Below are 27933 nucleotides of genomic sequence, written 5' to 3'. Positions count from 1 at the left end.
TGCCGGTCCCTTCCCTCCTCCAGGGAGGGCCCCGACTTCTGCATTGGCTCGGCCGGGTTTCGCCGCCGCCGGCTCCAGCTGAAAGCCGAGCAGGCGGCGCCGGGCGGCAGCCGGGATGGGCTCTCTCCGCTGGCTCGTGGCCTCTGCACTCTGCATCGCCGTCCGGGGTGAGTCTGACCCCAGCCGGGCACGGTCGCCTCTGGGGACACCCCGAGCATGGGAGGGAGATGGGGAGCCCCACACCAGATCTCCTCCCCCTGTAGCGCAGGGGAGGTTTGAGTCTGGGGAAGTGGTTTTATTGCTTGTTGGGCCCTGAAGTTTGCAGTTCCTCCAAGACACAGCTGGGGTGGGTGGCAAAGAGGCCAGGGGGGACGTGCCTTGAGGGCTTGGTGGGGCTGGGGGCGTGAAAATAGGACTAAATGGAGGCTTTAACCCAAGGGGTTTAACTCAACCAGGCAGGGCAGCTAAGTGTGAGGGGCGGGGGTGGCAGGGCGACCATGGCCTCGTGGGACCCCCTTTCTGGGCATCCACAAAGGCGAGCAGGGTTGGGAGGTGGCTGCACCCATTCCTGTTCCCCCGACCCTGACACTGTGTGGGTGCCCAGAGATGGTGTGTGATGGGTACCCTCGGCACAGCCTGGAGTGCAGGGGGGTGTCGCCTGGTTTTTCGGCCTTCTGATGTTTTCATTCTTGGACTGGAGAGTTCTCACACGTTGTAATAACAAAAACAAAGTAAATTATTTTCACATTCCTTGCTGTGATGGACTTCTGGCTTGGCCAATGGGGTCAAAGGATTGTTAACCTTGTCCCCAAATCCCTAGTCAACATCCAAACCCTATTTAAACCCTGAACCCAAACCCAACGTCCCTTCTTTTCTCATCTCACATCCTAACAGGTGAGTGTAGTTCCTCTCGTATCCTCGAGCGACGGGGGGGTTTTCTGCTCGTCCCCGCCTCCCCGAGGGTTGGGGGCAGGTCTGCTCCCAGCTGTCCCGGCCTGGGCAGGTGCCTGGGTCCGGGCAGGTGCTGACGGTTGCTCCCGGCGAGGAGGAAGATGTTGAGGGAGGGAAGGGCTCGTTCCCAGCAGTTGTGTTGGCGTGGGGTTGCACAAGCTGGGAGCCCGGAGGGAGGCTGGGGAGGTCACTGGAAGATGCCAGGCAGAACCAGTAAGGCCCCTGGCCCCTCTCACCCATGTCCTGTGTGTTGGAGACAGCTTGGCTGGGTCCCAGCTTGGAAACATTCAAAGCCAGGGCCACCAGTGCTGGGGGTGACACGGGGGCATCAGCCCAACAGTCACCCAGGAACTGGGGTTCCCTGGGGCTTGCTGCAGTGTCACAGCAGGCTGTGGCATGATGCTGACCCTGGGAGGGTTTCAGTGCCTCAGCGTCCCTTGGATGTGCCTTTGGGTGGGCTCAGGGAGCTCTTTTGGCCAAGCAGGGAAGCCTCAGGCTGCAGGGAAGGGGAGCACTGGCCTGGCAGCCTCCCATCCCCTTCTCAGCTGGGGGGGGACACACAGAGCCCCCCTCACCCTGTCCCTGTCTGCCTTTCAGGACAGGACGATGGGCTCTCCCGCCCACCCCCTCAGTTTGGCTCCATCTACCATGTCCGAGGTAATGGGACCCCGCAGCCCCCTGCGGTGGGGGGAAGCAGAAGATGTTCAGCACCGGGTGGGACCAGGCTGTCCCAGCGCCAGACTGGGGCAGGTTCCCACCCCCGAGTGCCTCTTCCTGACCCATCACCCATGGGGGCACTGTCTTGGTCAGCTGTGGGTCTGCAGACTCTGGGGGGCGCTCAGGGAGGGACGTCGGGGTGCTGAGGCTTTGGGGCTCACCTGTGTCCTGTGCTGGGGCTCACAGGGGTCATTAAGCTGCCCTACGCTGAGATCGAGGAGCCCTTTGAAGCCTGGTACAACTTGACAGGGAACAAGAGCCGGATCCAGTATTATGGAGGTAAGAACTGGGCACCCAGCTGCTCCAGCTGCACCTCCCCTGCCTCAGCAGGACTTCTGTGCCTCAGTTTCCCTTTCCCTGGCACAGGGGAGGTGATAACCTACCAGCTGGCAGCAGTGAAGCCCTATGGGATGAGGTACAAGATCACACCAGAGACGACCGAGAAGGAGGTGAATGCCAGGAAGTGCTTCCAGTTGCCCGGCTCCAAGGAGGACGTGGTCACGGCTCAGAGTGTCTTCCCCAGCATGAGGGGCTTTAAGGTGAGAAACCTCAGAGCCTGGATCTGACCTGCCTCCCAAAGCATCTCCAGGCTGTGGGAGGGAGTGCTGGGAGATGCTCCTCTCTGTCCGAGGGCTGCAGGGTGCTGGGACCGGCCAGGACAGGTCCCCACACCCCAGGGTGCAGGGAGGGTCACTTCCCCACCCGGATTGGGGCCGGACTCCTGGCTCCCTTCCCAACTCCAGCAGCCGTGTTGGGACGTGTCACATCCCACACAAACGCTGGCATTTCAGCGTCGTTTGGGCAAGTCTCTGCACGGCAGCTTAGCTCCTGCTGGCCCCAGCCTGCTTCAGGGCTGGGCACAGCACGTGAGCAGTGGGGACAGCAGGTTGTCACTGAGCTGGACACATGCCTGCATGGCAAGCGCTTGGAATCATGCAGGAAAAACCTGAAATCTTTTCAGGTTTTTGGAAAATGGTGCAGCCAGACCCCCTGCTATGGGTGCACAGTGCTGTGCACAGTGGAGTGTCCCCAGGGCCCCGCTGAGCCACACAGGGGGGTCTGCCCTGTGTTGCACTCCAAGTCCTTGCCCCAATTTCTGTCCCACGCGTGGCTGTGTGCAAATGGCCAAGGAGCCACTGGACCCAGCTGGAGAGCCTGGTGTGTGCAAAGGGGCTGGATGGGCAGCAGATGCCTGGGGGAGGTTGGGGTCCCCTCCCTGAGGCCGTTTTCCCCCCAGTTCCTGCGGGAGGAGTACTACGAGGGCCGGTACTGCGCCGTGTGGCAGAATGTCACCCGCTGGGCGCAGAAGAAGAATGTCTACACCCTGTGGGTGACCAACTCCAGCTGTGGGGTGGCCCCCGTGCACTACGAGATGCAGGGGTACAACAGCCTGCTGGGGTCCCACTACGACAAGTATGAAATCGCCTACACTGAGTTCGACAACAGCTACCCCCCCTCCGTCTTCGACCTCCCTGTCAACGGTGAGCCAAGGAGGGTCCCCCCATCCTGTCTGCGGGGCTCGGGCTGACACTGTCCTCCCTTTGGTCCCCAGAGACCAAGTGTGGGGTGCTGCCGGGGAACGGGCCGGAGCAACGCGTGCTGGCAAACCCCATGGAGGACCTGGTGGGGCAGCAGCGGCCCTGGGCACACGAGGTGTTCCACGACTACCGCCGGCAGATGGGGCGGCGCTACAGCTCCGTGCGGGAGCTGGAGCACCGGCAGAGCATCTTCGTGCACAACATGAGGTACAGGCAGGCGGGGGGATAACGACCCTCTGGGCGTGCTCCTCACACCGAGGAGGTGGTGGCAGTGCCAGCTGGTGCTGTCCCCACCACGGTGGCAGGTTTGTGCACTCGCGGAACCGCGCCGCGCTCCCCTACACGCTGGCCCTGAACCACCTGGCCGACCGCACGCCGCAGGAACTGGCAGCGCTGCGCGGCCGCCGCTGCAGCGGCACCCCCAACAACGGGCTGCCCTTCCCCACGGAGCTCTACAGCGGCATCATCCTGCCCGAGAGCCTTGACTGGCGCATGTATGGTACGTGTGGGGTCGGGGGGACACTGGGGCGCTCCGGGGGTGAGCGCTCCTCACCAGGCCTGTGCTGAGTCCCACAGAGGTCCCCTGCTCCCCATCACTACACTAGGGAGCCTGTGGGCTGTCCCTTGGGGTGCACATCTGTGAGGTTGGTGACACATTGGAGCAGACTGTACAGAGAACCTGTGGCTGTCCAAGGCCAGGTTGGACAGGGCTTGGAGCAGCCTGCTATAGTGGAAGGTGTCTGCCTGTGCTGCCTCTGGACCTCAGTTCTTGCCTCAGTTTCCCTTCCACCTGCCTCCATCCCTCGGTGTCAACTCAGTTTCTCATCCTCTGCTCTGTTGTCCCCAGGCGCTGTCACCCCCGTGAAGGATCAGGCTGTCTGTGGGTCGTGCTGGAGCTTTGCTACAACAGGAGCCATGGAAGGTGCCCTCTTCCTCAAGGTGGGAGCAGGGCTGTGTCCCACAGGGTGGAAGGGGCACCTAGAGGGTGCCTGTCCCCATCCCTGCACTGTGTCCCCCCCACAGACCGGTGTGCTGACCCCCCTGTCCCAACAAGTCCTCATTGACTGCTCCTGGGGCTTTGGGAACTATGCCTGTGACGGGGGCGAGGAGTGGCGAGCCTACGAGTGGATCAAAAAGCACGGGGGCATTGCCAGCACCGAGTCCTATGGCTCCTACAAGGGGCAGGTGAGGGTGGCCCCTTGTCCTTGATGACCTTCCCAACATCTTGGGGCTTTAAAGACATGGTGGGACCAACCTAGATGAGTCAGAGGCAGTAAGAGGCTCTGGAGATGAGGATGTCACCTCGTCCCCAAGGCACCAGGCTTCTGTAGTTCACAGTACTGCCAAAGCCAAGCCCCAGGGCTCATCCGGGTGGTTTTGTCACCATGTCCCTCACCTTCTCTTCTTGCAAAACAGGGACAAGGCTCCTCCACCTGTGTGTGGTGCCATGAGTCACTCCATACCCTGGGGTATCCAGGGACGGAGAAAAACTGCCTGGGGATGGGGATGTGGCAGCACGATGCAGGCAACAGCCCTCCAGGCCTTTTGGTAGAGAGCCAGGTCCCCATGTTGTGTCCTTGAGCAACTGGGAAAAGCCCAGTCGGGCTTGGGAGGACGGTGGAGTCAGAGCCAGGATGCTCTCACAGCCCAAATTCCAGATCACTCCCTGCATTTGCAGGGTCAGGCAGGGTCTCAGCAAGGGATCCTGGGGATCCTGATAACAGTGTGTGTCCCCTGGGGTGCAGAATGGCTTGTGCCACTACAACCAGTCTGAGATGCTGGCCAAGATCACGGGCTACGTCAACGTCACCTCAGGCAACATCACGGCGCTCAAAGCTGCCATCTACAAGCATGGCCCCGTGGCTGTCAGCATCGACGCCTCGCACAAGACCTTCTCCTTCTACTCCAACGGCATCTACTATGAGCCCAAATGTGGTGAGACTAGCAGCACAGGGGCATGGGAGGTCCTGGGTGCCCAAGGAGATGCCAGAGCACCTAGGTCCCATCTTTTTGGTCAAGGGAAGGGTGGAGGGGAGGAACCCTGAAGTCCTCTGCAGCACTTGGGGTAGCCCAGGGAGCAGGGATGCTGTCCAGACTGGGACGTCCTCTGGACAGGGATTACTGGACAGGGATCTTCTCCAGGCAGGGATGGTCTCTGGGAAGGGATACTCTCTGGACAAGGATGCTCACCAGCCAGGGATAGTCCCCAGACAGGGGTGCTCTTCAAGTGAGCCCTGTCCCATGCCATTCCCTGCAGACAACACACCGGGATCACTGGACCATGCGGTGCTGGCTGTGGGCTATGGAGTCCTGCAGGGAGAGACCTACTGGCTCATCAAGAACTCCTGGTCCACATATTGGGGCAATGACGGCTACATCCTTATGGCCATGAAGGACAACAACTGTGGTGTGGCCACTGAGGCCACCTACCCCATCCTGGCCTGAGCCACCCTGGCTTTGCAGGGAGAGCTCTGGGAGACATTCTCAGCACTCAGCCCTGGGTCAGGCCCTTCAGTGGAACCATCAGGAAGCAGGGGACAGAGTGGGACAGGCCCATTCAGTGCTGGACACAGGGCAGGACAGGGACACGGCACTGGGCTTGCCAATAAAGACACTGGAAAAATACTGGATGGCTTCTACAGCACGGATTCAATTGCTGCCCACACAGTGGTGCCCCACGGACACATCCTGTACAGATCCCTGTCCCCAGCCTGGTTTTCTGGGTCCTGTGGGACCCTAGTGGCCTCCTGGGGAGGGGACAATCCTGCCCGGTAGAGCCAGCTAGCTCTCACAGCCAGTCCCAGACACCCGAGGTGAGGGGAGCGGCTCTTCCAGCTCTGAGGTGGAGCACAAACAACTCTGGGGATTTCTGCTGAGACGGGAAATTCCTGGCATGGGGTGTTGAGGAGGGGGAAGGCCTCCACCCTGTGCCCCACTGCCCAAGTGCCTGTTGTGGCTGCGGGTGGGGACTTTGTCACCGGGGTGTTTGCCAATGCCACCAGCCAGGCACCTTCACTCCCTGGGGCTGCTCCCCTGTTAAGCTGTGGCTCAGCTGGGTGCTCTGGATTTGGGCTCAAGCCATCCTGGAGAGCAGGATCAGCGCACAAGGACACTAAAACAGGGTGGAAAGTTCTCCCTGCCCTGACCCTGGTAGTTTCCCATCTTTGCTGGCACATCCCTGTGGCAGGAGGCACCTCTGCAGGGATGGGCAGCACCTAGGGAGCTGCACTTCCCTCCAGGTGACACAACTGCTCTCATCAGTGGTGGCAGGTCATCATATTCCCTTGTTTTCTTCCACTTGTTCACCTGCTTATTTGACAATTTGCTGATTGTTGAAGGGGTCTTTAATCATTCCCAGCAGGGAGGCTGGCTGGAATTCATGTCTGGGAGAGGAATGATCACTGCACAGGAATAATGTGGTTTATTCCGTGGGAGTCTAGGTCTCCAGATCTTTGATTCTCTTGACTGCAGTCAATAAAACATGCTTTGACTTTCAGGGAACCGTGACTTTCAGGCTCCCTTTGGATAGGTCCTGAATTTGCTGCTGAACACAGAGGTGGCTTTGAGAGCTGGAGGTTTTGTATCCCCAGGAAGCATTTAGTGAAATTTTGCATTCATGGAATTAGGGATATTCCAGTCCTGAGTGCAGGGATGGCTGGGAACTTAAAAAACCTATCTACTTACTATATTTGAAAAAGGAAAAAATAAGAAAGGACATACCTGAAGGAAGGTTTGCTGTTTGCAGAGCCAGATGTAGGTTCTGGCTCCCAGCCCAGCTGAGCTGTGACCTCCAGACTTCCCTGGACACCCAAACCTCAGAGCAGCTCCAAGTTTTGCAGAGCACAGCAAAGCACAGCCACTCTGAACCCTGCTATTTATTGGAAGCAAAGTTGGCCTGAAGCTCTGCATTTAAGGTTTCCTTTGGAAGAGGCACCTTGCAGGAAACTCCCCAAATCTGATACCTTGGTAGTGAAATATTGGTGTTTAACGGAGTGAGCACTGTTCAGAGTGGAAGCTGAGAGGATTTGGGTCCCACTTTCCATATCTCACCTTGAAAACCTCATCTTCTTCTTAATCTTTGGGGTGGTTTGGGAAGTCTCTTGAGGTCAGGTCCGGTGGTAGCCCTCAGTGGTCGGCTTCCAGTCCTGCCCCCATCCTCTATTAGATGTTTGTCATGATCCCCACTCCTTCAGAGCCTCCTCTTTGTTCAGCTGCCCCTTTTTGGCATCTGACAACCAGGAGGTTGGTGCTCAGGCACTTAAACTGGCACAGGGATGATCCTTTCTCCTCCTGCCCTGTATCAACTCAACCCTGTGATAGCGATGGCAACCAGGGAGCAATCTTAGCTCCATGTGGGCTCCAACCCACCCACCCAAGGCCAGGCAGGACATGAGAATGAGGCAAGACAGAGGTCACCACCACAAACAGCTCCTGGGAGGAACTCTGTTTCCAGTGAAACAGCTCCTCTGTGGGTGAGAGCATCCAGATCTGTGGGATCAATCTGTCCACACATCCAGAAACTCAGGGTGGGCTGAGTTTGCCAAGCTAAATTATTCTCCAAGGAAGGGCGGCTGGGATTTCATCTGGGTTTGGTTTTTAGCCCTGCCCTCGGCTGTCCTGGATACGGCATTTCCCTCCGGAGGCAGCAGCGCTCCGGCACAGACCTCTGTGCAGCAATGCCAGGTGGCCAGAAAATGTGCTCCAGCCCAAAATCTGGCTGCCTTTCCCTGCTGGATGAATTATCTGTGAAAACCTCTCACGGCTTGCACAAAACAAGGTAATTATTCAGCAGGCGGGGGATACGCAGAGCCAGAATATGAAATTATTATCTGTTAGTGATTTACAGAGAACCACAGACGGTGTCAAGGAACAGCAGCTGAATTAAACTTGCTTTGGCAACCCAGTTGCTCCCAACTGCTCCAGGCGACCCAGAGGGGCTGAGGGAGGGCTCACAGTAGTACCCCTATGCTGGGGGAACGGGGCTCCTGGGGGGGTCTCAGTCTCCCCAGGACAGAACCAGGTGGTCCATGAAGGGGAAGGACGTGCTTTACATAAAACCCTGAGATTTTAGGATGGCGAAGATCATGATCCAGAGGAGCCTTTTGCTATCTTACACGGTAACCAAAGGGTTTTGGGGCACAGATGTCCCTGCCCATGGCAGGGCATTAGAGTGCGATAACCTTTACGACTCCTTCCAACCCAAACCATTCCACAGTGAAAGGGTGCATCTGATAAATCTGAACAGCCTTCTAAACTCTGAAGGCTTGAAGCTGCTTTGCTGCCAGTGCGGCTCTGCTGGAAAATCACCGAGGCAGCGGCTTTCCAAGCGTTTCTTCTCACACTTCCTTCAGTAGCAGCTTTACAAACTCTCTTCCTCAGCCAAATACTTCTCCCTTGGCACCCGTGACTGCTCTGGCAGGTTTGTTGTTCACGTTCTCAAACCGAACTATTCCTTTTCCTTCAGCCTCAGGTATTTGCCACTCCATACTCCCCACACCTCGACTTTTAGGTTTTAATTGATAGGATAAGGGGGAATTGATTCAAACTAAAAAAGGGTAAGGTTAGATGTCATGTTAGGAAAAAATTCTTCCTTGTGATGGTGGTGAGGCCCTGGCACAGGGTGTCCAGAACAGCCTTATCCCTGGCAGTGTCCAAGGCCAGGTTTGACAGGGCTTGGAGCAGCCTGGGACAGTGGAAGGTGTCCCTGTCCATGGCAGGGGGTGGAACTGGGTGGTCTTTAAGGTGCCTTCCAACTCAAACGCTTTCAGGATTCCTTTATTTACTGTAACAGAGTGCAGGCGGTGTTGCCCTTCTCCAGGTGCGCTGTCAAACCCCAAAATCTGAGCATCCCCAGTCCTCCACCTCCTCATCCCACAAAACCCTCCCCTGACGGACGGCAGCCCCTGAGCAGCGAGGAAGGGTTTGTTCCCAGCCATCCGCCGGCTCTGCCGAGCTCTGCCTCCTGCTTCCCACCGACGGACATTTCCCAATCACAACCCGGCATCCAGCACAATGCAACTAATGTCATGAAATTAAGTATTTCTCCTACACACAGCACATTTGCCCGGTGATTAAAACGAGTCCCCGAGGTAGCCAAGCACGGCAGAATTCCGGTTCATTATGCACACCCACGCAGCCAAGCTAAAAACCCAAGACACTCCCCCAGTCCTTGGGAAAGCCTGAGCAGCTCAGATTTCAGCTTCACCACTTGCACCAGCCAGGACTGGGAATACTCTGTCATCTGGTGTAGGAAAAAAAAAATGGTAAGAATAGAAGTTTTCCACAGATTTCAAGGTATCCTTTAAGGTCTGAGAACGAGGGAAGGGTGTATGAGCACAGGAATGTCGAGCAAATGGAGCAGATCACACAACTGTGAGTAGTTACTGCCTTTTGCTCAGTCCATCTTGGATTTAGAGTGAACTTTTAACACCAAAATGCCTTAATTTCCCCCATTTCTCAAAGCACCTGCTCTCTGTCATGCTGCACAAAATGACAACTACTTGATGGGGGAAAAAAAGAACAATTATTGCGTATGGGCAGGGTATGATTTGTCCTAGCTGCAGCAGCTTGAGCCCAACCTCATTCCCCAAATGAAACGGGGACAGATCTTTTCCGTATTCCCACCTGGAGCTGCTCCCAAGCTGCGGTGTAAGCACAGGGAGCTGCAGTTTGCTGTGACCCTTCTCCCCACTGGAAGCTGATTCACCCATGAAATCAGCCACGGCTGTGCCTGGAACTTGTGGATGAGCAGCTGCAGCTGCTGGAGTCAGAGCAAAGGGGAAGCACGTTCACATCAAAGTTTTCTTTTCCCTGCAGACACAACCTCCTGCCTCGTTCTCTCCTCCTCCCATTCTCTTTTTCTCAAGCCTCCAGCCACAATATGCCCACTACCCTGCTGGTGTCCCCAGCCCTCCCTAGAGCGGGTGGCTCTGCTCCTTCTCACCCTCCATTCTCAGGGCAGAGACAACTTCTCCTCCTCTTCCTCCCCACCTTCCTCTGCTCTCTTCCTTCCTTCCTCCCTCCAGTCCTGACCCTCCTTACCCACCTCCACAGAGACCTTCCCTCCCTGCAGCAGCTCATGTCCCCAGCCCAGCCCAGCCCTAACCCAGCTCCGCTCCCCTCTCATAGGCCAGCCGTGGATCTCGCTTTCACCTTGTCCCGCTTTAGCCCTGCAACCACGCCTTTCACCCTGCCCTCAGCTCTTCTCCTCGACCCAGCTCCAACCCCGGCCTGGCGCAGCTCAGCTCCTCCTCCTAGCACTGTCCTGGCTCAGCCCAGCTCAGTCTGTTTTCCCAGCCTTGGCCCACTTCAGCCCAGTCCTGTCCGTTCCCCGGGCCATCTCCGACCCTGTCCTGTCCCCGCCCCTTCTCCCAGTCCCCGCCCCTTCTCCCAGTCCCCGCCCCTTCTCCCAATCCCCGCCCCTTCCCCCAGTCCCCGCCCCTTCTTCCAGTCCCCGCCCCTTCTTCCAGTCCCCGCCCCTTCTTCCAGTCCCCGCCCCTTCTCCCAGTCCCCGCCCCTTCTCCCAGTCCCCGCCCCCTTCTCCCAGTCCCCGCCCCCTTCTCCCAGTCCCCGCCCCCTTCCCCCAGTCCCCGCCCCCTTCCCCCAGTCCCCGCCCCTTCCCCCAGTCCCCGCCCCTTCCCCCAGTCCCCGCCCCTTCTCCCAGTCCCCGCCCCTTCTCCCAGTCCCCGCCCCCTTCTCCGATCGCGATCTCGCGCGACCTCCCCCTCGTGCCGCGTCACGCGGGGCCGAGCGGCTGCGTCACCGCGTCCCCCGTGACGTTAACGCTTGCCCAGCGCGCCCCGCCCCGCCTCTGTGAGTGATGACACAGTCACCAATAAAAAGTGTCTGAGGCGTGAATGATGCGGCGCGCAGCCAATGGGCGGCAGGAGAAGGCGGTGCCGTTCGGTCCGGGCGGGCCGGCCGCGCCTGTCAGCGGAGCGGCGGGATGGCGGCGCTGTACGCCTGCACCAAGTGCCACCAGCGCTTCCCCTTCGAGGCGCTCAGCCAGGGCCAGCAGCTCTGCAAGGTCCAGGAGAGGGGCTGGGGGCGGACTCTGAGGGGGCTTATGGGGGCTAATCTGGGACGACGCTGATGGGAGAGGAGTCTCAGGGGGGCCATGCGGGAAGTGAGGGGTGATCTGTGAGGAGATTTGGGAGGGATCTGAGGGCCTTCTGGAGCATTGTTTGTGAGGGAGACCAAGCAAGGGAGTGTTTATAAGGGGTCTGGGGGCTCTTAGAGGGACTGAGGATAATTTGGTGCCCGTTTGTGGGGAGATCTTGGGAGCATTTATGAAGACTGGAGCCTTTAGGTGTCTGTTTGGGATCTGTGGGTGTGCAGTGGAAAAGTGAAGATGAGGGCCTGGGAGGTTTCAAAGGGGCTGGAGCATGGGGCTAAAGCCTAGGGGCTGTTAAGGGAATGTCTTGAAAGGCTGTTTAGCGGAGCTGAGGCAGTTTGGAGGTGCTGGGAGTATTTGGAGGGTGTTTGAGTGGAAGTTATGGGGTTGTTGTGGGGAATAGAGGGGAGGTGGGAGCTGTTCCTGAGCAAAGGCCTGGCAGGATCTGGGGACATTTACAGGAGGTCTGATGGTATCTTGAAAGGAGTAAGGTGGGTTTTGAGGATGGTCTGAGGAGCTGGGGAAGAAAAAGATCATGGATGAAATAGGGAACACAGGGTAGGAACTGGAGTAGCCTGGGATCACTGAGGCTGGGACAAAGCACATAAACGTGGGGGAATCTGGGGAGGCTGGGAGGAGAGCACAGCCAGATGTACAGGAAGCTGGTGAATGCCTGGGGTAGAGCTATGTGTTCCTGCCCTGGGAGCCGGGGCCACCCCGTGACCCTGCTCTCTGGGTGTGAGGCACAAATGAGCCCTGGTTCAGTTCGTGCTTGGCTCACCTGTGACACATGCCATTCCCATCACCCTTCCTCTTCTCTCAGCATGACTGTGCAGGGAGGAAGTGTTTGCAGGTGTGTGGGAGTGGAGGGCAGCAGGAGATCTGGGATTTGGGGGGCAGCACTGTACCTTATGAAACACTTTTATTGTTGCAGGAGTGCCGGATTGCTCATCCCATTGTTAAATGCACTTACTGCAGGACTGAATTCCAGCAGGAAAGGTAAATGCTTGCTGAACTGGAAAGATGCAGGGTTTGTGTAGAACGATCACACTTGGGGAGCTATAAATGCTTCACCTTCAATGACTGAGCCTTAACCTGTAGATTGTTGCTGTGGAAGACTTGGGGGACCTTTGGCCACCTCCAAAGGTGCTGGGCAAGTTAGAGTGGCTGTAGTGCACTTGGATTACACCATTTGCTTGGATTTTTTTCAGTCAGAACTCAGATGCACGTTCCAGGGAGAGATCTGGGTGCATCTTCCTATGAGTTTTCTCTTACCTGATGTCTGGTATCCAACATTTATTTCCTACTGTGTGTCCTTTAGCTGGGTTCTTGTCTTTTGATAAGTCTTTTTTGTCTTTTTTGACGAGTTGTGGAGCTGTCAGAGGGAGAATTGGTAAACCCAGGGCTGTGTGGCTGTTGTGTGAGGTGTTCCTTCCTATGTTTGTTGGACAAATATACCTCTGTCCTTTCCTGCTTTGACCTCCAGAGTGGAGATTGCCCTGATGTTGGATCACTCACGCTGCCAATTAGTCAGTGATCAAATCCTATGTTTGTATGGACAAAAACCTGATGTCATCTGGGGATGCCTTAGTTAAAAGATTCCTTCTAGTAATGCTACTTTTTGGCCATTTATCCTCAGCCAGATGGGAATAGGAAAAGCACTTTGGTGTCTGAGTCCCTAGAGAGGTTGAATCCAGCCTCATCACCAGAAACAGAGCCGAGGGGAGGCTGGGATCCTAAGCAGGGACCCTGGGATCTGAACCAGGCATGCTAAACACAGAGATTTCATTTTCTTTTGGCATATGTTAATAGAATGATCTGTTCTTTTTAACAGCAAAACCAACACGATATGCAAGAAGTGTGCTCAGAATGTGAAGCTCTATGGCACAGTAAGTGAGGGAGGCTCAGCCTCTCCAGCCTCTCTTCCTTTCACCTCTCTTGTCTTTATCCTGCTGAAATCCCAGAGCAGTTTATGGACTGGCTCAGCTGTTAGAGCATGACTGACCAATAATATGGGTCACTCAAGCGTGAAGCTTTGACTTTTTCTCTTCTTTTAGCACAAAAAAGAACTTTGCATTGTTTGAAGCCAGGAAATGGTCTGTTCGATACCCAGTAGAAACAAGACTGTGCTTACACAGACTGAGATTGCTGCAGGAAACAATGATAAATCTTTATTTCCTGCTTGTCTGAAATCTGAAATAGAGATTTTGATTGGTTCTATTTTGGTGTTAGACATTTTTCTAAAGATTTCACAGCACCTGATAAATGGTCTGAGTGCCATGGCTAAATACACTTAGCTGAAGACCAGGGATTTGTCTCCTGGATCAGCATTATGATCTGCGTAGAATAAGGAAATAGAAGTTTGGGAGAATGGGATTAAGCAGTGTACTATTGTAGTTAGAAGACTGTAGCAGTTGTTCTTATTTTTTAAAGCCAAAACCCTGCCAATACTGCAACATCATAGCAGCCTTTATTGGAAACAAGTGCCAGCGTTGCACCAACTCAGAGAAGAAGTATGGCCCTCCTCACTCGTGTGAGCAGTGCAAGCAGCAGTGTGCATTTGACCGGAAGGATGACAGGAAGAAGGTCAGTATTTGTGTCAAAGCTGACAAGGCAAAAGGGCTGGTTACAGTGATCCCGTGTCCATCTTCTTTACATCTTCTGTGGCATTTCTGACAGGACAAGAGGGAGTGGCTTCCCACTGGCAGATGGCAGGGTTAGATGGAATATTGGGAAGAAATTCTTCCCTGTGAGGGTGGTGAGGCCCTGGTACAGGGTGCCCAGAGCAGCTGTGGCTGCTCCATCCCTGAGAGTGTTCAAGACCAGGTTGGATGGGGCTTGGAACACCCTGGGATAGTGGAAGGTGCCCTTGCCTATGGCAGGGGGTGGGACTGGATGAGCTTTAAGGTCCCTTTCAACCCAAACCATTCCATGATCCATGTCTCTTGGTTATGAAGTGTTTTTCTAGAGTTGAGCTTTGCTGTGGTTTAGAGCTGTTTAATCTTTGAACCTCTATGTGCCTCTGCCAGATCTTCTAAGAAAGATCTCTAGAATTTGGCTCAAGAGCTGGCAGAGGAGGAGAGACCTCTGAATGAGGTATGAGGTGCTATTTGGGGAGAGGAGTGGGAAATGATATTTGTTCCGTAGCCTACGAGCTACAGGTGTCATATCTCCACCAGGAAACCTCTTCCATGGCTTCTCTACACTCTTGGCTTAAACACCCTGAGTGCTCTGTAGAAGGCATGTGTTCCCGAGGCAAACATCTATTGTTTGGAGAAAAACTGATAACTAATAGATGTAAACATCTATTGTTTGGAATGCTCTACCAATAATCGGTGCCCTGCTGAGCCTCCTGGAGCAGACACCCTTGCTGTTTTGGTCTCCAGTAACTGCCTGTCCATTCAGAGGATTCATTTTGAGTCTCTGCTTGTTCATATGTGACCCTAAGATTGAAAGTACTTCTTGTCTTTTCTGTATTTGCTTTGTGGCCAGGAAGAAAACCCAAAACTTCTTTCTGTCTCCCCTTCCAGGTGGATGGAAAGCTGCTGTGCTGGTTGTGCACATTGTCCTATAAACGAGTCCTGCAGAAGACCAAAGAGCAGTGCAAACACCTGAGCAGTTCTTCCCGAGGCAGCCTGCAGGAGAAGCAGCAGTTCAGTAGGCTCAGCAGTGGCAGCCACTATAACAGGTAACCTTGGGGAGGGGCTTGGGCAGGGTCTGCCTTGAGGATGATCTGGCTAAGTCACGCTTTGCTTATTTGAAAACCTCACTGTGCTGGTACAGCCTTGTCCTTTTTAGTGATCCAACTTACTCAACCTATACACAATAAAGGTGAAGTGGCATTTGTAAAATTTAATTATTAAAATGTGGATTTTAAGCAGGTGTTCTTCACCTACGTGCTGCTCTGACTCATTGTTTTCTGTTTATTTTTAGTCTCCAGCTACTCTTCAAAGAATGATTTTTTTATAATTTTAGCACTGGGAAATACTGTTTTACAGGATCAAAGTGTGTGGGAATATTTATCTGCCTCTCTGTCTTAAGTCATTCAGGTTCTGACATACAATTTCCTCCTTTTTCTAGCCAGAAAACCTTATCCACGTCTTCCATTCAGAATGAAATCCCAAAGAAGAAAGCCAAGTTTGATGCCATATCTGCCAATGGTGACAGGTGAGCCTGTTACACGGGGAAATTGTGGGTGGGTGGTTTTGTTTGCTGAGTTTATATAAGACAGAGTTGTGTGTGAATAACAGGAAGCTCTTATGCTAGAGCAGGGGCCTTGGCCTTTGAGACTTCAAGGGGCTGCCCTAGAACCTGGCAGTCCAGTGCTACCCGGAATCTAGACATAGATTTGCACAGGAAAAGAATACTGAGCACCTGTACCTGCTTGGATGGAGCAGGATGGAGGTGATGGTTGGCTGAACTCACCAGTGGTCAGGGAAACTGCAGCCAGACCAACTTTATCGTCTCTTTTGCAGTCATAGGGAGAGAGGGGCTGGTGAGGTCTTCAGGTTTGTTCTTTGAGGTCTGTCAGACTGATCTGCAGGAAGAGCCTCAGAGGACAGGAGAAGATCCAGACACACTTCCCATGTCCTTTCCTGCCTTTGGGGGAGAGACAAGTAATCAGCTTTCCTTGAAAGCTTGTGGACTCCCCATCCTGGAGGTGTTCCAGGCCAGGTTGGACAGGTCGTGGAGCAGCTCGGTTTAGTGGAAGGTGCCCCTTCCCATGGCAGGGAGATGGAACAAGATGCTCTTTAATATTCGTTCCAGCCCAAACCATTCCGTGGTTCTCTGATTCTAGGAAAGCATCCGAGCCCATTCTGCTGTCACATTTGATGCTGGATCATGTTGATGCCTGCTGCCTGTGCAGCAGAATGGGAGTCACTAGCAGAAACAGGAGATTGAGATGGATTTGTATTTTTATGGTCTTGTACATGCATATTTTCATTCCTGCCTTTCCTCTCTGATTCTCAGCGTTCCTTCCTCTCCCGAGATGCTTTGCCCCCTTATCCAGAGGGCCCCGTCCACGTTGGCGCAGTGGGCTGCTTCCCAACAGACTCTTGGGGCCCACCATTGTCCTGTTGCTCAAGGCATTGACATCCTGAAGTGAGATCACCTGTTGTTTTCTCCCCTCCCTCCCTGGGAACTGCCTCGTACACGGGAACTCTCCCTCTCACTGGATCCCTTTCTACACTGCAGGGCTTTGGGAGCACGGATCAGAGCACAGTTAGTGCCAGAGGGTTTGGTACACTGGTAGTTAATTAATCGCTACCTGCCTTCAGTGTCTCTGAGATCACAGGTCTCTCCTACAGATACTGGTGACACCTTGTCGCTGTAAGATGCTCCCATGGGAAATGCCTGATCCCTGGAAGTATTCATGGCCAGCTTGAATGGGGCTTGGGGCAACCTGGTCTAGGGGAAAGTGCCCCTACCAATGGCAGGGGGCAGAAGGAGATGAGCTTTAAGGTCCCTTCCAACCCAAACCATTCTGGGATTCTATGATTCTGTGAAATAGAACTTCAATAATTTTATAGGGTAGTGGCTCCCACAGAGTGGTCTGAAAGACCTTTTATCATCTGAACAGCATTTTCAGTTAAAAGCTGGAAAAAATTAAGGACTAATTGTGACTTAGGAGTTGTGGCTGAGTGCAGAGGGGCTAGAATTCAGTTGCCTTCAGTGCTGATGGACCAGAGGAGAGGATGGAAACAGGCCCCTGGTAGAACTGGTGCAGCCCATCATTACTGGTGCAGCTTTCCCTCCAGAGAGGCAGCTGCTCTGGGCTGTAGGACAGCACCAGCTGTTTTTATCTCCTCATTAAATCATGGGCTGAGATCTCACAACTCATTGTAACAGTCGTGCTGGCTTGAAAATATCCAAAAAGCAAAATTCCTGTGCTTTGGGTTGGTCAGCCATTTATTTAGAAAGAAGGAGAATGTGTTGAAGGAATCAAGGGCCTTCCTTTTGCTCTCATATCAGATATTGTCAGTCTGGCTCTTGCCAAGGCTGTAGGCCTTGCCACAGGCTTTTTTTTTTTTTTTTTTTTATGAGTTCCAGTAACGAACCAACTGTAAATTTAGCAACTAAAGAGCTTCAGCGACATGCAGCAGAAAAGGCAAGCTGCAGCTGCCTGAAATAGACAAATGGCTGCATGTCTGGAGTGGAATAATAGTGGGGGTTCCTTAAGTGTGGGCTTGGAGTTGCTGAGGGTTCTTTTATGAGGGTGAACCCTCAAATTCCTCCCCTTTTATACGACTATCTGATTGTCCCTCCCAGAGTCACCTTGGTGTCTGGGGCGCAGCCTGAGCATGGAGTTAAGGTCTGCTGCAGCACAGGGGTGTTTGTAGCAGCAGCAGAGTCTGGAGTACAGTGGCACAACCAGCACCTCCTCCCTGCTGAGATCAGCCTCAGCTTCCTGTACCCTGGCTCCTGGCTTCAGCCAAACCTCTGGTGTAGCCCTCAGCTGGGCAAAATTTGGGCATGTTTGAGCTCAGGTGACTTTGGCAACAGGTTCAGCCAGAGTCCAGCTTATCTGAAATTATTCCTTCTTCTTGGATGTGGTAGAAATTCCTTTACTGTGTTGTACTGTGTTTTTGTTTACATATTTCAGAGTGGTTGTTGCTCACAATGGCTGTGATATGTGGACAGGGTGATTTCCAACAGTCATTTAAAGGGTGGTGTTGAATGGTTTGTTCTGGATGAGTTCTGGGAGGAGCAAACACATCTGTCGCTGCTGCACTGGGAGTAGTTTTCTCTCCCAGTGACTCGCAGCACATCTTGCAGCAGAGTTGGCCTTATTAATCCTTCTGTGCAGCCAGTGCCCCGTGGTCTTGTGCTGGCCAGCCCACTGGCTTCACCTCCAGCCTTTGGAGCTGTGCTGGTCCTGACTGGGGCAGTCTTGGTGTCCCCATCGTTTTGTGCGAATGCTGGCAAAGTGTTTTTATGCTGCAGACTCTGCAGATGAGCACACTGCGGTCCCTTCCCTTCTCACTGCAGACAAGGTGCTAAATTGTGCTTGTAACACCAGGCAGTGACAGCACTGCTGGCAGGGGGAGGGCAGCAGTTCTGAGGATGCTCAGCAGTGAAGTTCATTTGTAAAAAGATTCTTATTTGCATAGGAAAGTCCTGGCATAGTTTAAAGCTCTGTGACTTGGGCTGTGCTGCACTGAGTGGAGGATGTTTTTCACAGAATCCCAGAATGGTTTGGGTTGGAAGGGACCTTAAAGCTCATCTCCTTCTGCCCCCCTCCATGGGCAGAATGCCCCCCTTCCACTGTCCCAGGTTGCTCCAAGTGCTGTTCAACCTGGCCTTGGACACTTCCAGGGACGGGACAGCTGCTCTGGGTAAACTCTGCCAGGGCTTCACCACTCTCACAGGGAAGAATTCTTTCCCAATATTCCATCTATCCCTCCATTCTGGCAGCAGGAAGCCATTCCCCCTTGTCCTGGCACTTCAGGCCCTAGTCCAAAGTCCCTCTTCAGCTCTCTTTGAGCCGCTTTAGACCCTGGAATGGGCTCTAAGGTTTCCCCAGAGCCTCCTCTTCTCCAAGCTGAACACCTTCAGCTCTCCCAGCCTGAGTTCAGAGCCGAGGGGTTCCAGCTCTTGGAACATCTCCGGTGGCCTCCTCTGGGCTTGCTCCACAGCTCCACATCCTTCTGATGTTGTGGGCCCAGAGCTGAAGGCAGCTCTGCAGGTGATTTTTGTCTTAAGGTGAAATGTGGATGCTGGTTTAGTGCCTGGTCTGTGTGTCTTTGTGCCAGCCTGACTTGAATAGCAAAATCTTTAGGCTTGGCATTTGCTTTGCCTAATTTTTGCCATTTAACAGGTGTGGAGTTTAAGGCAGTCGATTTGGTTTCTGTTCCAGTCAATAGAGAGAGAGGCAGGTGCCTTGGGAACAGCTCAATTTTTGTCCTCTGTCTCTGCTGAAAACAATAGGAGCTCATCATTTCTCTTTAATTAAAGGTGTGCATTTTAGGCTGTTCAGACGTGGAGACCTCATGTCCCTCTGACCTATCCCAAGGGGCTGGATCTTGAGCTTATTTGTAGAGGCTTTTTTTTAGGTTTTTTTTAGTTGGTTGGTTGTTAAAGGAAAGGACCAACTTGTGTTTGGCAGTTTTCCTTCGAATTTTGGAGTCTCAGTCTTCTTCTGTAATATGAGGCTAAAGACAGAGGAACCTTTCATTACTATCTTGTCAGTCTTTAAAAAAGTGAAAAAGAAGAGGAAAAAAAATCTGCTTCTTTATTTAGCACCTTCACACATTTGAAGGGGCATTTTGCAGCAACTGGACTGGACAATTCCTGCCTGTCATTTTATACCCCTCCAGGAGGAGATCTCAAGCCGGCTGTTCCCCACTGGTGGGTGCAGAGCCCTCGGAGCCCCAGGGATGGGTGCTCTGTGCAAGGCTGGTGACCATCTTGTCCCTTCCTTCTCCCCACTGGGTGGCAGGGCTGGCTCTCACCTTTGCAATGTGCTGGGCAGCAGCAGTTGCTAGGCAGAGAATTTTTCCTGCTGGAGCTACTCAGGGAAATGTGGACATCTCCTGGCACTCTTTATCACCCCAGGGCATGGCAGGAGGGAAGCGTGCCTGGGCAAAGGAATGGTGTGCCAAGGGATTATTTTCAGCCGGAGGGAATCAGCGAAGAAGCCTTTCTTTTCTTGGGGAGGCTGTTGGGTGGGGGGGTTTGTTGTTGTTTTTTTGGGGGGTGGAGGTTTTTTGTTGTTGGGTTTTTTGTGTGGTGGGGTTTTTTTTTGTTTTGTTTGGGGTTTTTTTTTTTTGTTTTTTTTTGTTTGTTTTTTTTTTTTTTTTGTTTGGGTTTTTTGGTTTTGGTGGTTTGGTTTTTTTTGTTTCTCTCCTTCCCAGCATATTTGCATGGAGTGAGAAATTAAAGCTGCTGTTAATAATGTGCTTGCACACAGGAAGGTGCTGGAGCACCACCCATCATCATCTTGCACAGCCTCCACTTGGGAAGACCATTGGGAAAGTTTCAAAATGGAGTTGTTCCGTGCTAGTGTGTGGGTATGAACCTCTCTGCCTAGCACAGAGATGGATCCAGTGTGCCCAGAGAGCTGCCACATCCTAGTGTGGACTCTGCTGTCAGCATGTTTTAGCCACGCAGAGCTCTTCCGCTGTGGGCTGTCTCCTGCAGACCCTCAGTTCTGAGTTTTCCTCTGCCAGTTTTCTCTCCCAGTGCCTCAGGGCCATCCTCTGACTCTCAGATCTGGGAAGCTGCTGCTGCTTAGTTTCCCTCTGTAGATCCCCAGCACAGTGGGGGAGTGAGCCTTTTCCCTTGCCACATCCTTACTAATGAGTCCTGTCAAAGCAGACTGTAGTGCTTTTAATTAGAAAATGGATAATTTCCAGGTGCTAGAGGAGAACCTGTGTGAAATGAGCATAAAGTACTCTCTGCCTTAGGGTACAGGTTGGGGACTGAAAGCTCAGAGGTAGAAACATCCTTGAGAGAGACAGAATTTTGGGTTGAAACCATGCCTTCCCCACTCTGCTGCAGCTTCCAGCTTTAGAGCTGTGTTGACCTACTCTGGAGGCTTTAAAAAAAGGTCAGGCTTTGGGTGACCCTGACAGTTTATCTTTATTTATCTGATAACAGCCAGACTTGAAATCATCTTCTAGGTGGAGATGTCTTTGTTGTCTTATTACTGTTCAGTTTTTATACAGCAGTTTCAGGTGTGTGTGGCTGGGAGTGTGTGGCCCACTTAGCATGAGGAGATAAAAATCAGCTTTAGGGGTGGAACAGTAGGCAGGGAAAAATTGGGTGGGCTCCCTGGCCATGTGGTGGCAGCTTGTTGTACCTTATGATCTGGCATATTCCTGTAGCACAGGAGTGTGCATGCCTGCCTGGGTCACTGGGTGGGCAGGTTTGTGATTTACCAGTGCAGCAGTGACCCATGCACAGATAACGCTGCTGGTGATTGCTTAGATTTAGAGTACTTGGTGGTGTACAGGTGATGTGCTCAGCTGTTTCTCTGTCTTCCTGGAGAGATTTTCCTACTCTGAAATAATGAAACTTCTCCCTAAATTACTTTATCATGGCAGAATCATATTACAAGGTCCAGTATGTTTTTTACCCCTTTTCTTTGCTTAGGACAATTTAGCTGTTTCCCTTTGCTCTGTTTGTTGAACTTGGAGGTTGTTTCTCATTCATGTCCCCTCCTTGCCTGAATATTTGTTTACATTCAGTGGGAAGTTTTGCAGTGCATCCAAGGACTGCTTGTAAGCAAAGAGATTTCCAAAGGGGTGCATAAAGTTTAATTATCTCTCTGATTGCTGTCTTCAACTCTTTGGTTTGAAAAGGGATCATGAATGATCATTAAATGATTCCCATTCTCCTTTGAGTGCATCTGTGGGAGTTTCCCTGCCTCAGTGAAGAGGAGGGTTTTGTTGAGAGCCTCTCCCTGTTCTTTGCTGCAGTTTTTCTCCGGACCTTGCCCTGGACTCCCCTGGCACTGACCACTTTGTCATCATTGCTCAGCTGAAGGAGGAAGTGGCTACTTTAAAAAAGATGCTTCACCAGAAGGATCAGATGATTTTGGAGAAGGAGAAGAAGGTACAGTCCTTGGCTTGCTTCCTCCCAGCAGGCTGACATGTTCTCACAGATCACATTCTGACCCAGCCTGGCTTTTTATCTTGGAGTTAACATGTCTGGCTGTTTACAAGCTGCCTCCCTTCCAAAGCCAAAGAGGCTCTCTGGACCCACCCAGGGGATCTCATTTCATAAGGGGTCATTTCCTGACCACTTTCTTGGAGACCTCTGTGTGTGGGCAAGACTGGAAATAAACATGCTGCTGCTTGGAGAAATGCAGTGCTGGCCCTTGCTGTTGCTGTGTGCTCTCAGTGACACAGTTCAGGTCTCGTTGCAGTCCCCCAGCACAGCCAGCATGTCTGTGACCTCAGCTAGTATCACACACCTTCTGTAGAGGCGCTTTCCGTGGCAGGGCGGGGTTTGTACTGAGGGCAGTCGTTGCCTCTTCCAGCTCACTTGTTCCTTCCTGTTTTCTGCACAGATCACAGAGCTGAAAGCTGACCTGCAGTACCAGGAATCACAGATGAGGGCAAAAATGAACCAAATGGAGAAGACACACAAGGAAGTAATGGAGCAGTTACAGGTGACACCATTTTCGGTTTAATTTGCTGAGCTGTGTTGTATTCAGGAGTGACTGAGGACATTCCTGAGCTGTGTCCAGGAGGGACTGAGGACACTCCTGATCAGAACACTGTGTGACCTCCTGCACACAGAGCTCTGCTAGTGCTTCTCAGCCCTTTTCTACAGCCTCTGTGCTGCCAGGCAGGCCCCTCAGCTCTGCATTGCATCCCAACCACCATTTACACCTACCTTTCTGCTCTCTACTCAGGCTCACACTTACTGTGTTGTAAAGTGCTATGTTGTGTCCCTTATGGACTAGACAGGAACCATCAGACTCATTTTATTTATTGCCAAAATCAGGTTTGAACCTGTTTCTCCAGTCTGCAGAACCTTTGTCAGCTCCCTGAACCTCTAAATCACCTCCCTGTGATTTGTGTGAGTAGTAACCAGAGAGAACAAAGGAACAATTGACAGTTCTTTTAGCCCTGTATCTGTAGTCCAAATAAAGAAGTCTCTGAGCTGATGGAAGCAGCAACAGCAGGATTCTTGTCATGGCTGTGGAAACACAGCAGACTGTCAGCATGAATAGCTTGAGCCACCAAAGGATCAGGTCAAAGGAGAAGAAATCAGACACAGAAATGAACTTTGCACCCTTTAATTACTCTGGGTATATAAATATCTAAAGCCCCGGCAATGAGAGGTGGGAGGAGATGAGACAAAAGGCTTCTGTTGCTCCTGAGGAAACAATCCCTCCTCCATCCACACCCACTCTGGGGAAGTATCTCAGTGGAAGGCAGGTTTGGGGCTTCTAGCTGCTCTCAGAGTGCTGGTGCCTGTGGGAATCCCTTCACAGGGCACGTTCTGCCTGGCTGAAGGCCGGAATCTCAGAATGTGGTGTGGAGAGGGCTGGATGTAGGTAAAGGAGCATCAGATCCAGGAGCAGGTGTGCCCCAGCCACCTCCCTCTCTTGGGGCATTCCATGTCTGTGCTCAGCTCAGGCTGGGACCGGATTGAACTCTGGTATTTCTGCTGGTATTGGTTGCACGTTTGGAGAACCGTTTTCAGTGATTGCAAAATCAAAGTTCAGGTCCTCTCAGTGTATTTTAGGTGCCTTCAACTGTTCATATGATTAATTTTTCAACAGTCTCATGGATTTTATCATTTTGTCTTTGTCTTTTCCTGTGGGGCTGGGATGGGAGAGTCCTCTCTAGGAGGTTCAAGGTGAGCTCCACATCTGCCTCCCTTTCCACCTATGTGCAGGATGTCAGCAGCTTCTGCACAGGGATCCCAAGAGCTAATGATGATCCATGCCACTAAATACCCATTTTCCCTGTTTCCAGGCTAAGAACAGAGAACTCCTGAAACAAGCAGCTGCCCTGTCAAAAGGCAAAAAGCCTGAGAAGTCAGGAGCAATAACCTCCCCTTAAAGCCAAACCCCCAACCTGGGAGCTTTCCCCAGCATTAGCAGAGGAATCTGGGAGACCTGCTGGATCTCTGGAAGCCCAAACCTCTGTGTTGTCGCTTACCCACTGCTGTGGACTCCATGGGAATTCCTGATGCGTGTTACCTTCTGACAGCATGCTTGAGTGTGGCCGGTTTCGACCCACGAGGAGAGGTCCCAGCCTTCCTAAATCCCCCCTGAAGTACTGTTTTCTGGAAGAAATCTTTCCCTAACCAGTTGCTACCACTGCCAGCCTTTTCTATGAGCAAACAGGAACCTGCTGCATTAGTGGCTCCTTGCTGGTTCTCAACCTGCTGCTGTGAGGGAATTGCCATGGCCAGTTGTTCTGCAGATAAAATGGGAGCCGTGTGTGGTGGGAGCTGGATTTTTTTTTTCCTTGAACTGTTTTTTCTTCAAAAGAGAGCTGAGAACTCACCAGCCCAACAGATGTTCCGGGAAACTTGTGCCGCTGCTGACAACAGTTGATCCAGCTTTTTGAAGATGCTTCCAAAATGAGGGCCATGTATTTATCTTGGAAGATTTTTGTGTTTTGTTTTTTCTTCTTTTCTCTGTCAGCTTTGCAAACCAAACTGCCTGGTTTTGTGTTCCCTTGTTTTTCTGATGAGAGCTTTTGGGTTGGGAGCCAAAGTGGAATGATACAGCCCCCAACCCACCCAGAATTCCCCTCCCAGTGCCCTGGTTACATGGTGACCTCTGGGATTTTGATGATTTCTGCAGCTTGGTGCGATTAAGTGTCTCTTACTCCACTTCTTTACACAAAGAGAATTCAAGGCTCAGATATTCACTCTCTCCCCCCTTTCTCTGCCCCTTCCAGATGCAGGGGCCAGGTTGGCACCAGGAAAGCACTTACTCAGGCAGCGACCCAAGCCAGGGAGTGTTTTTTGGGGCACTCCAGGGATTTTTCTCACTGCTGATTCCAAACCAGCAGGATCAAAGGGCTATGAGAGTTCCCTGTACCAGGGATGTGCTGCCCTGAAACAGCACAGCTGCCACTGACCCTCACAGCCAGACCAGCTGGGATAGGTCCCCCCAGGCACCTCTTTTGGGGTGATGGTGGTGGATACAAAGCACTTGGAGGGGGAGCACCACACAACTCCAGGCTGGCAGGAGCTCCTCGACATCCTGAATTCCAGTCAGGGAGTGGAGAAACATCTCAGGGCTGAAGGTAGGTAAGAGAACTCGTGTTTTTGCTGCAGGGCGGCTGCTCCTTCAGGGCTTTGATGAAGCTTTTAAATAGAGCTTGTGATTACTTTTTTCACCCTTTGGTTTCTTATTTGTTACTAAAGTTGATTTTACTCAAAGGCACTTTTTTGGGATGATGTTGGCTTCTGGCACAGAAGGAGCACATTTCATCGGACACTGCCATGTGTTTGTTTTTGGTTTTTCTGAGAGACTTTTGATGTGAAAACAAGCAAAACCAGAAATTGTTACACTTTCCCTGAGTGTGGCAGCTGGAAAAACTCACCCAATTTTATACTTTTAGAAAATGAAGTGCATTGGTGGGAGTTTTTTTTAACTGTGGGCTTTGCTTTTTTTCCTCCTCTCAACATACAGAAATAAAGAGGGAGAAAGGCCCTGTAAATACCATTCAGTTGGGTTTTTAATCGTGATAAATTGCTCCTGCCGTGGTGTGGCTGATTTGTAGCACCAACATCGTTTCTTTGTATGTTTGTAATAATGAGATTTTCAAGGGACACTTTGATTTGTACAAATGACATCTGTAAAAGTGGTTTAAAAAAATCCTCATCTGTGACTGATACTTTGTTTGCTTTGAAAAGAGAAAAAACCAAAACAACCAAAGTACCTCTCCCTGCCTGGAGCTGATTTATCTCCTGCTCTAGGGTTGGGAGTTAGGGGAAGGAGACAGTATTTTCCCATTGTTTGCTTTGCTCCTACATTTTTTCTATCTTTAAATCCTCCCATCAAGCTTGTTGCTAGGATCCTGGTTACTTGGTTACATCCAGCTTCCCAGGACCCATCGGGCTGTTCCTCGGCAAGGGGATACAACTGCCGCAGACAGACAGAGAGACCTCCTCCTTTGGAATGGAGGTTTTCCCTTTTCCCAGGAGATTTCCATGAAGAAAATTCAGCTGTGCCTTGTCTTTTTTCGAGGAGGTCTCCAGAGGTCGAGAGTCTAAAGGGGTTTTAGCTTTGACCCTTTACCTTATTCATATCCCGTCTCCAGAAGCACATGGGGATAGCAGCTCCCTCCTGCTGCTGCTCCCAGAACAATTAGGATCACTGGCCAGTACAAACCAGTACAAACCACAGTTTCTAATGTTTATTAGATGTGTGGCTAAAGCCACATCCATCTGCCTGCAGTGCAGAAGTCCTGATGGAGTGCTGGCAGCTTCTGTGGGCCAGGATCACCTTGGGAGTCACCTTCCCTCCATGCCTCTGAATAGTGCAGCTGCAGAGGAAACAAGAGGAGACAGCCTCAAGGTGTGCCAGGGAAGGTTTGGATTGGATATCAGGGAAAAATCTTCCATGGAAAGGGCTGTCCAGCCCTAGTACAGACTGCCCAGGGAAGCTGTGGAGTCCCCATCCCTGGAGGAATTTGAAAGCCGTGTGAATATAACATTTGGGGACAAGGGTTAGGTGGTGGCCCCCAGTGCTGGGGAACAGTTGGACAGCATGCTCTTAATGATTCCATGATTCTAATTCCCTTCTCCACCCCAGAAATGCTCTGGGCTTCTTTCTTACAGCCCACAAAGCCCTAATGCCACAGGTTTTCCCCACTCAAGTCTATAGCTGGGTGACCAGCCACAGTGACAATCCAGCTCCTGATCTTTGAGCAGAGCAGAGTAAAAAATGGAAACACTGAAACAATATTCCACGATTTACCTGCCTCAGGTGTTCCCGCAGAGTGTCCCTGTATGGTCTCTGCTGCTTCCCTTTCTTTTCAGAAGCTGGTGGAAAAGGCAGGGATTGTCCCCAGCCAACCTCCCTCTAAGGTGATACACCTTAAGCAATTGGCCTTCCCTTGCTGGGAAGCTTTCCTGGAACAGCAATCTTGTCCAGTCAGCAGGATGATAACCAGGGCACTCTCAATCCCAAAATAATTACCTACTGTTGCTTGTTTTTAAATCCCTGGAGAGATTTAAAAGCCATGTGGATGTGGCACTTGGGGACATGGGTTAGTGGTGGCCTTGGCAGTGCTGGAGTAATAGTTAAACTTGATGATCTCGAGGGCTTTTCCGAACTGAACATTTCCATGATCCTGTGGGATGCTGAAGCTGTGTTGCACTGCCCAGCATGGCCTGCTGCTGGCTCCCCGCATGGGAGAGTCTGAGGCACTGGCGGTGGCGGTGGTGGCCAGCTGCTCCCTGTTCCAGGCTGCTGTGACAAGAGGGAGGTGCTGCTGACAGCCCGAGCCAACTGCTGTGTGAGTAGGAGCATCAGGAACCAGCCGGGAAAAGTGCTGAGGCTGCAGGTAACCTGGTGCTTGCTGGGTGATGAGGGGTGAGGAGCAGATGGGGGATCCTGTGCTGCTACAAAACCTGGAGCTTTGTGCCCAGCCAGCCGTGCTTGGCCCCTCCTGCCCCTGCTTGACATGCAGGAGTTGTCTGTGGGACAAATGTCCTCCTGGCACAGCCCTTTGTGTCTTCTGATGGGATATTTTTATATTAAATATTTGGCAGCATCTCCAGACCATCTTTCCAGCTGGATGGTTGCCTGATGCACACCCACAGCCCTGTCCCTCTAATATCCAGAGCTTTTTTGGGGAGCAGAAAGGGGAGAACAGAGGCAACCTCTCCCTCTCTGCCTTCCCCCCACTTTGCTTGCTCTGTGTTGCCTTTACTGATGCAAAGGAGGAGATGTGTTTTCCCCTCAAGGCTGATGTGTTCAGCCAGAGCAAACACAGAGCTCATGGCCTCAGGTGGAACTGTAAAGTCATCGTGGAATTGTTTAGGTTGGAAGAGACCTTAAAGCTCATCTTGTTCCACACTCTGCCACGGGCAGGCACACCTTCCACTAGATCAGGTTGCTCCAAGCTCCATCCAGCCTGGCCTTGGACACCTCCAGCCACAACTTCTCTGGGCAGCCCCAAGGCTGGC

At 52.3% G+C, this 27933-nt stretch overlaps 3 protein-coding genes across 5 annotated transcripts in view; 2 read left to right on the top strand and 1 right to left on the bottom strand.

Moving 5' to 3' along the window:
• The window catches only part of ASAP3 (ArfGAP with SH3 domain, ankyrin repeat and PH domain 3), a 191185-nt gene that overhangs the window by 19790 nt on the left and 143462 nt on the right, over nt 1-27933 (bottom strand). The window lies entirely within an intron of this gene.
• On the top strand, nt 64-5831 carry LOC136371334 (digestive cysteine proteinase 1-like). The gene is made up of 11 exons (XM_066335391.1): nt 64-167; nt 1549-1608; nt 1855-1947; nt 2035-2207; nt 2906-3149; nt 3221-3413; nt 3512-3705; nt 4054-4145; nt 4230-4391; nt 4952-5141; nt 5464-5831. The coding sequence occupies exons 1-11, from the start codon at nt 116-118 to the stop codon at nt 5649-5651; spliced, it is 1641 nt and encodes a 546-aa protein (XP_066191488.1). The 5' UTR covers nt 64-115; the 3' UTR covers nt 5652-5831.
• Nucleotides 11121-25462, top strand: FAM76A (family with sequence similarity 76 member A). 3 transcript variants are annotated; one of them, XM_066335203.1, is made up of 10 exons: nt 11121-11232; nt 12254-12318; nt 13154-13208; nt 13753-13905; nt 14850-15007; nt 15400-15486; nt 16291-16422; nt 21741-21876; nt 22334-22435; nt 23754-24444. In XM_066335203.1, the coding sequence occupies exons 1-10, from the start codon at nt 11152-11154 to the stop codon at nt 23838-23840; spliced, it is 1056 nt and encodes a 351-aa protein (XP_066191300.1). In that variant the 5' UTR covers nt 11121-11151; the 3' UTR covers nt 23841-24444. The 3 variants fall into 3 exon arrangements, with proteins under 3 accessions (XP_066191300.1, XP_066191297.1, XP_066191299.1); XM_066335200.1 differs by lacking the exons at nt 16291-16422; nt 23754-24444 and adding an exon at nt 24690-25462; XM_066335202.1 differs by lacking the exon at nt 16291-16422.

Source organism: Sylvia atricapilla, chromosome 24 (assembly GCF_009819655.1).
Source record: "Sylvia atricapilla isolate bSylAtr1 chromosome 24, bSylAtr1.pri, whole genome shotgun sequence".
Lineage (NCBI taxonomy): Eukaryota > Metazoa > Chordata > Aves > Passeriformes > Sylviidae > Sylvia > Sylvia atricapilla.
Note: the sequence above shows the minus strand (reverse complement) of the source record. Positions and strands in the feature narration are given on the sequence as shown.